This window comes from Phodopus roborovskii, unplaced genomic scaffold (assembly GCF_943737965.1).
Source record: "Phodopus roborovskii unplaced genomic scaffold, PHOROB, whole genome shotgun sequence".
Lineage (NCBI taxonomy): Eukaryota > Metazoa > Chordata > Mammalia > Rodentia > Cricetidae > Phodopus > Phodopus roborovskii.
The window spans coordinates 2,248,862-2,263,020 of NW_026126645.1; the positions used below are offsets into that span (position 1 = coordinate 2,248,862).

A 14,159-nucleotide genomic window follows, 5' to 3' on the forward strand; every position below is an offset into this window, starting at 1 on the left:
ACCAGAGAGGCAATTGATTATATGGTATGTAGCTGGGTGATGGTGGCATAGCCCTCAAACGGCTCAGCCAGCAAGAACACGGTGAGCGGGGCACAGAGTTAGGGGCGGAGCTGGAGGCCGCAGGGCCGTGAGGGCGGGGTCAGGGAGGCAGGCTGCGGGCATGCGTGCAGCCCTCAGAGGTTAGGAGGCCTTGGGGGCGGGGCTAAGAAGTAAGGACAGAGGATCGGGGGCGGGGCCTGGGAGTCGAGAGTCGGGTCCCGGGAAAGCAATCCCTCACTGTAGGTCTTCATGGAGTCAGGGCGGAGTGGTGCCGATGCGGGGGATTAGGGGCCAGGGAGTTAGGGGCGCGGCTTGGGTGTGGCCGGAGAGTTGGGGGAGCATAGTGGGGGCGTGGCCAGGGAATTAGGCGAGGCAGTGGGTCTTGGCCAGAGAGTTAGACTAGGGAGTCGGGGGCGGGGCCAGGGAGTTAGATGAGCGGGCCGGGGGCGTGGCCGAAGAGAAAGGCTAGTGACGGGGCGTGGCAGGGAAGTTAAGGGCGGGGCAGGGCGGGGCAGGGGGCAGGGCGTGAGGAGGCCTGGACAGGGACGCTGCGGGTAGTGGAGGCAGGCCCTGCGCGGTGCAGCCGCGGTTAAGTGCAGCGTCCCCCCGCGCCCGGCTCAGGCAGCCCCGGCGTCTCCACCCCGCGCCCGCCATGCCCGAGCAACTCAGTGTCGCGGAGTTCCTGGCCGTCACCGCGGAGGACCTCAACTCCCCAGCCGGGGCAGCCTCTTTCGCCTCCAAGATGCCCCGGTGCCGGGGGGCGGCTCTAGCACGGGAGGAGGTGAGGGGCGAGGCGGGAGGGGGCTCACGTCAATTCGGGGCCTGGCTTTGACCTTTTGCAGAAGTGCTTGGAGCTACGATGGCTCTTTGCAGCGCTCTAGAAACTCGCCCCTCCTAGATCTGTGGGAACCTAGCTCATCTCAACCGTCTGCGTCCTCGCGGTGGCGCCGGGAAAAGAGGACTAGAGGGACTTTGTGGGGGAATCTCTGGGTCACCTCGATAAAGACTCCTACATGTCGGGGCACATCCCTCAAATACTTCGGGCGACCTGCCCATCATACGTATATTTGCTCAATGGCTTACAGCTCTGTGTTTTCGTTTTTGGAGCCCCACAAATATGCAGCCCCCCACCCCCACCCCAGGTCACTCCTGTTCTCCCATTCTGAGAAGCAGACTCAGTCCTGAACTTACCTCCCGGGCTTCAGGAGAGAGGAGGCCCCCTCCTCCTGGCCGCTGGTTCTGAGACTTGGCTCTTCTTGTGGAATGAATGTGATTGGGAAGGCGCCAGGAGCCGGGGTTCACCTTGGCTGTCGCGGGCAAGTTCATAGACTCCTCTCTCCTCTTTGTGTTTCCAGGCAAAGTGTCCCAGGCCCTTTCTTTCACCCTTGTAGGCTGCCCCACCCCATTCCCATGCTCACTGGAGTTCATTCCTCTTCTCTGAACTCGCTGCAGCTTTCTGTAAGGAATATGCTGGAGCAGAGAGGCTGTAGTCTGTGGCCAGAGGAGGATAATGTGACTACAGCTCTCTTCCAGAGGATGCCCCAAATTGGGGTGGCATTTTGGACTTTAGTGGTACTCTGACCCCCAACCCTTCACTATATGTGTGCCTATTGTGTAAGAGATGCAAAGCTACACAGATACTCAAAGCTGAGATGTTAGGACATCTTCCTTCTTCCTCCCTCGTCTGGCTGGCCCTCTGTCTCATCTCTTTACTCCTTGGTAAGGAAGACAGAGAATTGTACAAAGACTGTCAATTTCAAGTGATGCTAACCTGTGTTCAGACCCTGGCCCTGCAGTTTGCAAGATGGGTAGGCCTGGTCATGTGACCTGAGCTGTAAAGTGGGGATAATTGTTTACCTCATAGAGCTGTGAGGTCATGGAAGCAATTTGTGCAAAGATGGGAACATTACTGTCAGGGTAACTGACAGATCTCTTTAGATAGTGACCAGATCTCTTGGGTCTTCCTTTCTTGTGCACACAGTAGGAATACGTCTTGGGTTTTGTGCCTGTTTAAGACGGCCTCACTATATAGCTAAAGCTGGCCTCAAACTTGTGATCTTCCTGCCATGGCCTTTCCAGAGTTGGTATTACGGGGGTACACCACCACACCTGGATCAGGAGTACATGTCTTTATGAAGATACGAACCAGTGAGGCTAGCATTGCTTGAGCAGGACTACCACAAATGTGGATGTCTTGCTGACTGCTCAGAGGGAAATGCTAGCCCTTAGCCTTAGCCTTGTCTTCAGGAGAGCTTCCTGTGGGTAGGTTCACAGCCTCCAAGTTTCAGGGCATCTTTAGGGATTTTTACCTGTCATCCCCTTCTCCAGGTTGTGCATTAGTGTTGAGTCAGAGCGGAATGGACTGCTCTGACTTATGTGCCTGTGCGTCTGCTCTTACCTGGCTGCGTAAACACTTCGTGTTGGGAGAGGAAATAGGTCTGGTGGTCTGCGGATCCAGTGGGCTTACATGCCTCAGGGCAGGCCAGACAAAAGCCAACCTTTTTTTTTTGCTTTCACATCCATGCACTTGCTCTCTCTCTCTCTCTCTCTCTCTCTCTCTCTCTCTCTCTCTCTCTCTCTCTCTGGCATTAGAAAGGCTTAGAGTCCCCAAGCACAGCCTTCCACTCTCTCAAAAGTTAAGAGCCTGACTTTTGAATAGATTTTGCTGGAGTTTTCTGGTTGGTCTTGTGGTCATGTCTCTCTGTTATTATACTGTGCTTACATGCAGTTTGATACTGGGATTTGTTTTTTTCCCTTCCTCCATGGGAGGAAGTATTGGGCATGACTAACCCAACTCCAGGCTTTCGTCTCCAGTTGCTTCTCAAATCAAGGCTTCCAGATCTAGGTGGTTTCCTGGAAGTAAGAAGGGACTCTGTTGTAGGTTTTGCATGCCTTTTTTTGTCAACCCTACTGGGAAGGACCCTGGGAGAGGACATGGGAAGCAAGAGTATGCAGGCTGGAGGACCCTGTGAGAAGTCAGCTAGAATTCCTCTCATTTAAGATGAAGAACAGATACACAAAGAGGGTCAGACACCGACTGAGCTCCCAGAGCAAGAGAGTGGGGGCAGTTGGCTTTTCTCCCTTATTATCCTAACCTCTGGTCCTTTTCTGTTTCTTGCACTATTCACCTGCCAGGTCTCCATCTAGAACTTCTCCAAACCTCAGTTATTTCATCTTGAAATAGAGTCTTCTAACTCTTCCCTACTTAACCTCACTGGATTGTTAAAGGTTGTTTGTTTTTCATTGTGAATCTCTGTGCAACATGAAGGAGTATTGAAATAATCCCGTGTCCCTCAGACAGCTCCTTTCTATCTTGGACCCCCCTACAGCCACCATCCCATTAACTTCCACAGGGAAACTAAGGCAGTTGCCATGTGTGACATGGTAGGTCTGGCTGGCTGCTGTGTTTTGTACAGCTCTCTGTACCATTTCTGTTCTGGGAACTGAGGGCATAGTGATCCTTCTTTGATTGGATGGGGACATGCAGCACATCTTAGGGTAATTAGTAGGAATGCCAGGAGCTGTCCTGAGTGTCTATCAGGAGACACAGCTGGTGTTGTCAGAGGCCAAAGGAACAGGCTAGGGAGTAAGCCTGTGAGGACCAGTACAACACAGGAACTTCCTGGAGGAAGTTCAGCTTCCAGATAGAAGGCTAGATGAACCCAGGTTAGTGGAGAACACAAGCGAGTGAATGCAGGGGCTGGTTGGAAGAGAGCATGTCAAGAAGCCAGGGGACAATTCTGACCTGTGCTCTGCAAGAGGCAGTCTTTGTGGACACGTGCATGCTCCCAGTGTTTATCTTCAGAGCTGATAGGCAGGGGAAGGGTCATGGTTAGGAGAATGTTTACCTAAAATCTATACCGTGTCTTACAGTGCATAGTTGAAATTCTGTTGGAGTCAAAATGACCTTTTCCTTGGTGTGTGTGTATGTATTTTGAGACAGGATCTAGCCCAGGCCAGCCTGAAATTCATGATTCCCTGTCTCTGACTACTGAATGCTGGCATTACAGGTGTGCACCACCACACCCACACCCGGTGATTTTGGTGTTCTGAAAGGATTTCTTTCTCTCTCTCTCTCTCTCTCTCTCTCTCTCTCTCTCTCTCTCTCTCTCTCTCTCTCTGAGGCAGAGCCTTGCTATGTAGCTTCAGGCTGGCCTCAAATTCTGCCTCAGCCTCCTGAATGTTACAATTATAGATGTGTGCTTCCTCATCTGGCTAAGGCTTTCATTCTCAAGTATTAATATTCTTAGGGTAGGGATATAGCTCAGTGTCTTAGGTCCAATCCCCAAAAGCAAAATGACAATATAACCAGTATTAATATTCTCACAGTTGGCCTCAGGGTGTGTCTCTTTGTTTTAGTGTGAAAATCATGTAGGCTGGGCATGGTGGTGCTTGTCTTTAATCTTAGAACTGGGGAAGTAGAGGCAGATGGATCTCTGTAAGTTCAAGGCCAGCCTGGTCTACAGAGCAAGACCCAGGGCTACATAATAGAGAGACCTTGTCTCAAAACACAAAATAAAAATTTTGTGTGACCCTGGAGACTGTAGAAAATATAAATGCTCTCAAGCCTCTTTCTGTGGAAAGGAAGCTTATTTTAGAGAATTAGAGGTACCTCTTAGAACTGAATAGTGAGGCCAGGTGTGATGTGGCCTGGGAGTTGAGGCTTGGGAGGAGTCAGGGGCCCAGGCAGCTGCTTCATCTACCTTCTCTCACTCTATCTCATCCGATTAGGGTTTCTGTTCCCTTCTCGTGACATAGGCCCCAGAATGCAGCTTCAGCCCCCATGGTCATATGATCTCACTGGTCCAGTGTCTAAAGGTAACCTAGCCAGTCTCTCATGTCCCACTTCCAAGTTCCTGGCAGCCCAGCCCAGCCCAGCTTCTGGACTGATTACAGAAGCTGGGTCTCCACCCCTCATTTCATCAACAGAGGTCACATTCAGGCAGGGTAAACATGGCCACAGTTTTACTCTGGGGGAGGAGGGCACTACTTAAAGGAGGAGGGGGTTCAGAGACTCCCCTCAGGACATCCAGGAAGCTTCTCTGTTTGGTGTAGTCTGGCCTCTGGGGCGAGACCCATGCTGCCTGCAGCCTCCCATTTAGAGCAGTTACATATTATCCCATTGGAATGCTGAAGGATGCTCAGCATCCCAGAGGGCCTTGAACACAAGTTCTGCATTCCGACTTTTTGCTGGACACTGGGGATCAGAAATCCAATCGTGTTGACCAAGGACTAGATGAGACAACTTTGCCAAGGGTCTCACAATGGCACCACATTCCAAGCTGTGTAGTAGGTGCTGCTGTGGGGCCAGTGTCTTCTGATGAAGTCAGCCAGGGAGCAGATGAGCAGATTCAACAGCAATTGCATATGGCAGCAGGTGGCAGGAAGTTCATTCCCTTGTTCAGGCCTTCCCTAAGGCTGGGCCCTGGGTCACCAACTCTCTTCCTGCTGCTCTTTTCTCCAGACTGTCTAGCCCATAGCTCCAGTCACTTCCGGTCTCTCAGTGATTCACCCAGCCCAGACTCATGTCCAGTGGTTTGCAGCGGTTTTGCTTAGACCACACTCGGCACTCCTCAGGTTGGCCGCCAGGTTCTGTTGCACAAGTTGAGAGGCTCATGCACTCTTTTTCACCGAGGGCCATGGGTTTTACCTGCTGTGTATCCACAGCCTGCCTACTTTTCCTTATTGCTTCCTAGTCCACACCTACCTATCGGCTCTCCCCTGGAACATTGTAACTTCCAGCTGGCCTGGCTGCTCAGATTTCTGGTATTTCCCACAGGTCCCACAGATTAAAACTTAGATTTGTTTTGTTTGTTGGTTTTCCTTTATTTATTTATTTATTTAGTGTTGCTTTTTCCAGATGTGGTTTCTCTGTGTAGTTCTAGCTGTCCTAGAACTAGGTCTGTAGACCAGGCTAGGCTCAAACTCACAGAGATCTGCCTGCCTCTGCCTCTCAAGTGCTGGGATTAAAGGCAGGTGCCATCACTGCCCTGCCAAAATTTATATTTGCGTAACTATTTCATTAATATCTGGCTTCATTTTCTTCCTCTTCTTCTTCTCTTCCTCCTCCTTCTTCTTTGAGACAGGGTTTGAACTCACTTGTAGACCAGGCCGGCCTTGAATTCACAAAGATCCACCTGCCTCTGCCTCCAGAGTGCTGGGATTAAAGATACTACCACTAGCAAACACCTTTAATCCCAGCACTGAGGAGGCAGAGACAGGCAGATCTTTGTGAGTTTAAGGCCAGCCTGGTCTACAGAGTGAGTTCCAGGACAGCCAGAACTATACAGAGAAACCCTGTCTCGAAAAACAAAACAGAAACAAAACAAAAAAGCTGCAACATCTGGTTTCTTTATAGAATATATTTTCTCTTCCTTGAGACTAAACTTTTAAGCTTGGTATTGTATTCCCAGTTTTACTGTTTTTTGGCATGGCCAGTGATTGAATGTAGGGTCCATGTGTACTAAACACATCCTCTGTTGTGAGCTGTACACCCAGCCCCTTGTTGTACCACTACAGTAGATACCTAGAAAGTATTGGTATGTAACAAATAAATAAAACATAAAAACTAAAAAGAGAATAGTGGCCCGGGGTTGTTCCAGTCCGAGGGAACAGCTTCAGCAAAGCCCTCTGGAAGTAAAGAACCTGTAGTGTATGTGATACTGAAAAGAGGCCAAAGGGACAGAAGCCTTGAGTGGGGTAATAGCATCCCAGATGAGTTAGGAGGAAAGACAGGGGCAGGTCACATGGAAGTTTGTAGGCAATGCTAGTATTTATTTTGCTGTGGTGTGTGTGTGATGTTTATTATTGTTGTTACAATCATTATCATCGTCGTTGTCGTTGTTTTGAGACATGATCTCATTTATGTAGCCCTGGTTCTTGAGCTCACAGAGATCTACTTGCCTCTGCCTCCCAAGTGCTGGGATTAGAGTATACCACCATGCCTAGCTTGAACTGTTTTGTTTTTGTTTTCCTGAGACAGGGTTTCTCTGTGTAGCCCTGGCTGTCCTGGGACTTGCTCTGTAGACCAGGCTGGTCTGAAACTCAGAGATAAACCTGCCTCTGCCTCCTGACTAAAGTTGAATGCCACCTTACCCGACTTGCTTTGCTTTTTTGGAGACAAGTTCTCAATCTTAGCACTCATGGGGCAGAGATAGTAAGCCCATAATTTTTGAGGCCAGCCTGTTCTACATAGCCAATTAAGAGGCCAACCTCACTACAGCATCAGACCCTGTGTCAACAAAACAAGACACACAGAGAACTGTATCAAGAATTAGGGGACTGGGGAGATAGCTCAGTAGGTAAAGTGTTTGCTGCACAGCATGGGGACCTGTATTTGGACTCCCTAGCACCCACATACAAAACTAAGCCTGCCAATGCATGTCTGTAATCCCAGGGGCAGGTGGGGGGGGGGAGGGGGAGAGACAGGAGGGTCCCTGGGGTTTGCTGGATAGCCAGTCTATTGATTTAGTGAGCTTCAGGTTCAGTAAGATCCTGTCTCAAAAATTAAGGTGGGAAAGCTGGGCAGTGGTGACACATGCCTTTAGTCCCAGCACTCTTCATAGGCAGAGGCAGGCTGCTCTCTGAGTTCAAGGACAGCCTGATCTTCAGAGCAAGTTCCAGAACCAAATAAATAAATAAATAAATAAATAAATAAGGTTGAGAGTGATTAAGAAGACAGCCAATGTCAATCTCTGCCTACCCCCTATCCCCCATAATCCCCCTCCTGCGTGCGTGCGCGAATACACACACACACACACACACACACACACACCAGGCTCAAACAGTGGGATATGGTAGGTGTGCCTTAGGCATCTTGCTGTGAGACCCAGCAACATCCACCTGGGCTGTTTTAAACAGAATAGGAACTCACTTGATGGGAAATTCAGTAGTTCCCAGAAGTTCCCTGAGCTGGAGAACAGGGGCTGAGCAGCAAGCAGAGGTCAGCCAAAATGACATCACAGAGCCAGGTTGGCAGGACACCGCTCCATGCACTAAATGCAACAGCCTGAGGTGCCACTGTTCTAGGACACCGTCACTACCATTGATTACCAGCACTACAGTGGACTTCCCATGCTCTGTTCTCCTGGTTCAGACCCACAGCGAGAGTTTCTACTAACTGAGCCTAGGAGCAGGGGAGCCTGGAAAGAAGAATTCGGTCTCTTTGGTTTTTATGAGACATGGCCTGCTAAAGACTTGTGTCGTGATGTCAGATGTCCTTGGCACAGGTTTACCAGTGTGTAGGGCGTTCATAACCCAGCACTCCAAAAGTTCCCGAATCCGTGCGTTTCATTTACATCCATCCTGGCAGTGGAAATGGGTGAGGTCACCTCTGGGAGAGGAGTGTGGGAGCCCAGGTCCTTGCTCTGGGGATCTGAAGCTGGGGAGATAGCGGAAGAAGCGAAGGAAGGATACTGAAAAGAAAGGAGGGTCAGAGCTGTGAGAATGTTTGGAGGAGGGCATGGTGGTCAGCTGCCCAGGTGCCTCTAGCAAAATAAGCAGACAGCAAAACTACCAATGGCTTTGGCACTGTGAAGGTAGTGGTGAGTGTGTGAACAGGGTTGGTGTCGTGTCCTCTGTGTGCCGGAGAGATGTGGATAGGCTGAAGGAGATTCGTCCGTCCGCTGCTTTGAAGAGAGGTGAGTGAGTCACGAGACACGGGGCCCTGGGAGCCCAGTCCTGCTCCTCCCAGCCGCCTCTGTCTGGGGTGAGGGTTGGCTTCAGCCTGGTCTCAACGTCTGTCCTCCTGCACATACTGCAGCCTTGCATGGGTGCTTTTCTTGGTTGATGCCAGCTGTTTCTGGTCATTGGAATGACAAGGTAGCTCTGGAAACAGAAACTGAAACTTTGGAAGGAAGAAACACTCTCAGAGGCAGTTTGATCACCTAGTTTTGTCTTTTTTTGTTTTGTTTTTTTAATTTTAGCTGTGTGTGTGTGTGTGTGATGTGTATGAGGGTGGTGAGTGGGGTGGTGGGTGGGGGTGGTATATGTTGTTGTGGGTCTGTGAATGTGTGTGCCCGTGGACTTGTAGATGTGCATGTAGAAGGTCAGACATCTTGGCTTAATTGCTCTTGCCATGTGTTTTTTGAGACAGGGTCTCTCATTGCTGCCTGGCCAATGAGCTGCAGGGATTTGCCTCCTGTCTAACCTCACAGTGCTGGGCTTACAGAAGTACCGTGAGCCTGGCTATCATCTATGTGAGCACCAGGGTTCTGAATTCAGTTCCTCATGCTTGTGCAGCAGGTACCAGTAGCTCAGGCTGGCCTTGAGCTTGCTGAGCAGTTGAGGATGACTTTGAACTCTTGATCCTGCTACATGAATGGGACGGCAAGCATGTTCTGTCCAGTTTTTGTATACAGTGTAGGGACTGAACCCCGGGCTTCACACAGTCTAAGCAAACCTTCTACCACCAGAGCTACATCCCTGGCCCTCAGTCACATATGTCTTGGGCAGATAAGGCCCCTTAAGAGGCCAGGTGGTTCTGGGAGAGCATATAGGATTCCTCAGGCTCCAGGGCAGGCCCCAGGAATGTCCTGTCAGCCTCTCCAGTCACCAGAGGCACTTTGGAGGACTGATCCGGTAGCAGCTGCCAAAGGTTTCCCTGCTGGTTCTAGACCTTGCACGAGCTTGAAGAACTTCAGATACGTTGGGCTTCACCTTGACCCTAAATCAGAGTCTCTCAGGGGCGAGGCCTGAGCAGGAGCTGCTTGGAAATTCTCCAGGTGACTGACAGTCCGTGTGAAAGCAGACCAGAAAGCTCTGAATGGCCACTAGAGGTTAGTGACCCATTAAGCCATATTTACAGAACACCCTTGGGTACAAAGGCAGTTCCTGAGGTCACAGAGGTGACCAGACAAGGTCTCCATCTGGTAGGGAAAGGACACGATCCTTGAAAGCATGATCAACCTATGATGACCACAGTATCCATTTCCCTGGCCGAGTTCAATAGCAAGCAATCAGTAAGTGAGGTCAGACAGACCTGGCTTTGGATTGCTATTGGCTGTGTAGTCCTAGATAAGTAGCTTAACCTTTTGGAATCCAGTTCCCCATCCATGGCAGATCTGGCACACGACAAACATATAAATGTGTCTGCAGCAGGGATGAGGCGGCTGCTACGAGTGACTAGTCGAGAATAGGAGCCCTGGTAGCGGGTCAGAAAGGGCTCTGTGCTTTAGAAGACAGAGAATGAGGTTTGGAGCCTGTTTGCTTTCATTTACAGCCCAGGCTGGCTTTGGATTTGCAGTGATCCCCCAGCTTCAGCCTCTCAGGTCCTGGGATTATAGGTACGTACTGCCAGACTTGGCTTGGAACCTTTTTTTGTTAGACAGGGTTTTTCTGTATATCTCTGGCTGTACTGGAATTTTCTTTGTAGACCAGGCCGGCCTCGAACTCACAGAACAGAGATCCACCTTTCTCTGCTTTCCTGAGTGCTGGAATTAAGGGAGTGTGCTACCACATCTGGCTCTCTGGAACCTGGTTTTAAAGGAGGCAGGATCTTCCTCTGCTCTGCCCTTTGCTCTCCCATCCACCTGTTACTGAATCAAACATTTGTTACTAACCCACCCCGGAGGCTCAGTTCTGGCCATGTATTACAGTCTCCCATGGTGTCATTAGGTAGTTTTATTTAAAGTGGTGAGAAACTTTATATTATATAAAATTGACCATTTTAAACTTTTTCCTCCCTCTCTCCTCTTTCTTCTTTTCCTTTCTCTCCCTCTTTCTTTCTTTCCTGCTGAGAATTCAACTCGGGGTCTTACAAATTCTTACCACTGAGCTACACCTTCACTTTAAAAAAAATTATGTATTTAGGGGCTAAAGAGATGGCCTTGCAGTTAAGAAAGTGTGCAGCAGCCAGGCAGGGTGGAGCATGCCTTTAATCTCAGCATTTGGGAGGCAGAGGCAGGTGGACCTCTGAGAGTTCAAGGCCAGCCTGGCCTATAAAGAGAGTTCTAGGACGGTCAAGGCTACACAGAAAGATCCTGTCTTGAGTGTACTGCTCTTCCAGAGGGTCCTGCATTTGGTTCCTAGCACCTACGTCGGGGTCTCAAAACCACTGACAGCATACTCATGCTCAGACATAAGCATACACATAATTTTAAACATTTACGTATCTGTTCATTCTTTCTTTATTGAATGAGTTGAATGAGGACCTCACATGCTAGGCAAACACTCTACCATTCTGTTATCTCCCATTTTAAGGCTTATGATTTGGTAGTCTTTAGTCCATTCCCAGTGTTGTAGAGTCATCACCATCACCCCAGTAAGGATCCCAGTACTGAGTAGTGGTCACCCTCTGCACTAGCCACGTTGTGTTTCTGGATTCGCCTGTTTTGGACATTTTTCAAAGATGGGCTCCTGTAGCATATGGATGGCATCCTGTCTCTAACTTCTTACAGTTAGCATTGCATTTTTAAAGTCTGTCCCACTGCCTAGCTTAGCAGGCAGAGCAGGCAGTGTGAAGTGTTTTCCACAGGCTCACTTGTGGGAATCCCCATGGAAGGAACCTTCTAGGGCATGGAGGGGGTAATGTATCTTAGCAAGCAGGATTGCCAGGTAACATACAGGATGTCCTTGCAATTTCTGAACCATACTTCACCACCCCCAAAGTTAGTTGTTCTTCCATTGTTTGATATGATATACAAGTCCAGCTGAGTTATGTATTTATTTTTGCTAAATCTGGCTACTCTACCAGCAGGAAGTGGTAGAGTCAAGAGTGGTAGAGTCAGGATTGCACCTGGGAAGCTGAGCCAGAGCTGAACTTCCTACTCACTCTGCTAGTGACGCCTGGTTTCTCAGACTGTCCCCAGGGAGAGGTCACAGGCCTCAAGGGAGGCCCCAGTGTTTGTTTGTTCTGTTGTTTTGTTATTGTTTGTTTTATGTGTGTGTTTAACACTCTAGGTGGTTTTCCTGGGCAGCCTGGGAATAGTGAAAAGGCAGCTACTGGACAATAGCTATTAGGAAACCCTTCCTATATACAGCACCCCAGGGTTCAGTGCTCTGAGACAGGGGAAACGGAGGCTCAGGGAAGTTAAGTCACTTGCCTCACATCACACAGCTAAGAGGACTGAACCCTGAACTTGGACATCATATTGTGACAATTGGAGTTCTTAATTCCCCATGGCTTTTTGTGTTCCAGTGGAGCCTAGATAATGTTAATTAGCTAATTAAGTCAGTCACTCATCCCATAGGTATATTAATGAACGCCCCTGTGGTGGGTGATGCATATTGGAACGTAATGAGGGGGCTAGAAAGATGGCTCAGTAGGTAAGAGCATTTGCTGCACAAATGTGAGGGACCTGAATTCGGATCCCAGCAGCCATATATATAAAAAGCCCAGTGTGGTCAAGCCAGTGCCTGTAACCCCAACACTGTAGGAAGCAGACACGGGAGCATTGTCCAGACTTACTGGCTGCCAGCCTCGCTCCAGGTTCAGTGACAGAACAGGGCATCCAGTGCCCTTCCCTGGCCTCTACCTGTGCACACACACACATAGCAGGCACTGCCTTCCCCCTGTCGTCAGCCCCTCACACTCCCCACGTCACATGTATGGCACACAGGACAGTAAGAGCTCTGATAGAAGCCTGTAGCTGGCACTGAATGGCAAATGCCAAGGCAGGTTGAATTTGCAGTGGTGGGTGTTGGGGTGACCCTCGTGCTGAGTCAGGAGAGATGACTGTCTCCAGAAGGAAGGAGAGTCCTCCAGGCAGAGGGAGCAGCTGAGGTGACTGGATACAGCTCAGCATGGCCAGGGAATTGCCAAGTGCTCCATAGCTGGTGCCAGAGGGGCTCATGATGAAGAGCAGGGGGTGGGTGTTGTCCTGGCTACCAGTGGAGGCCAGAGGGTGCCAGGCTCCAGATCTCATACTTTTCTGTCCAGCAGGCCAGGCTCTCTCCCCTGACTGGGTGGAATCCAGGGCTGGCAGCCAGGGGTCGGCTGGGAATCTTCGGGAATCTTCAGCCATCGGTCCAGCAAAGTTCTTGCTCTCTTAGCTCATCACTGCCGAGAAGTCTCCTGAGGAAAATCCCAGCCAGGAAACTTGGGGTTTGTTGAGGCCTCCATGTGGGGGAGGGTGTGGCTCCTTTCCTGCAGCCCCTCTTCCTCTCCGCCTCCAGCTACCCCTAAGGGGCAGTGGAGGGACTGAGCTGGCCAGGCTGGCCTGCTGCCCAGGCTGGGAACCATCCACGGAGGCCCCACCTGGGGTGTATGGGGGCACACGGCCGACTCGGGCTCTGTCCTTGCAGGAAGGAAAGCAACCAGAGTACTGAAATAATAAATGGCAGAGCCAGCAGGAGCCTTCCCTGTCACCGCCCAGCTTCTTCATTCCGGCTGAGGGGCTCTGAAGTGGGAGGCCCAGGCATAGGGGAGACTGGGCAAAGCCACTCTGCCGGCCAGGCCTGTCTCCCATAGGGCTGTGCGAAGGCAGAGGGTCGAACCCTGTTTTCCTGGAATACCTTCTGACTGCACACACAGGGCACAGGGACACTGGGGTGAAGTCACTGGTGGGCTTGTGTTCCTGAAGCTGGCCAGGCTGGAGCAGCCTTGCAGAGTATCCTGCACTCAGTTCTGAGTTCCAGGCATCCCTTGGAACTCGATATCTGTCAGATCCAAACTGCAGATGAGGAAGCTGAGGTACAGGAGGAGGAACTTTCTCCGGGTACATAGAGGGGGCCTAAAACTCAGTACCTTACCCCTGCAGCCTCCAGCCCAAGTCACTTGGTCTTGCAGCTTTGAACATGTGCACTGGAATGTTGGTCCCTCTCTGTTCCTGTGTTGCCTCCGAAGACATCCCTGTCAGAGGGGTTGGCACTTTAGAAGAGATGATTGGGAAATCAGATGTGGGGATGTGGTGACACGTGCTTATAATCCCAGAATGTGAAAGGCGGAAGCAGGAGGATTACTATGAGTGTGAAGCCAGTCTGGGTTGTAGAGGAAGACTCTGGCTCAAGAGAGAGAGTAGAGGGGAGAGGGTGGAGAAGAGAGGGTGGAGGGGAGAGGAGAGGGCTAGAGAAAAGGCCCGGGAGGATCTTTTCCCTCCCATGCATGAGTCCTAGCTTTGCAGTGGAGGTAAAGGCTAGAGGATCAGAAGTTCAAGGTCATCCCTAAGCTACAAAAGATCTGC

At 50.5% G+C, this 14,159-nt stretch overlaps 1 protein-coding gene across 1 annotated transcript in view; it reads left to right on the forward strand.

The window, feature by feature from the left end:
- Positions 1 to 226: 226 nt before the first annotated feature.
- The window catches only part of Asap3 (ArfGAP with SH3 domain, ankyrin repeat and PH domain 3), a 39,768-nt gene continuing 25,835 nt past the window's right edge, over positions 227 to 14,159 (forward strand). The window contains exons 1-2 of the mRNA XM_051173586.1: positions 227 to 278; positions 661 to 820. Coding sequence (XP_051029543.1) covers positions 692 to 820 — 129 coding nt within the window. The 5' untranslated portion in view covers positions 227 to 278; positions 661 to 691. The remainder of the gene's footprint in view (positions 279 to 660; positions 821 to 14,159) is intronic.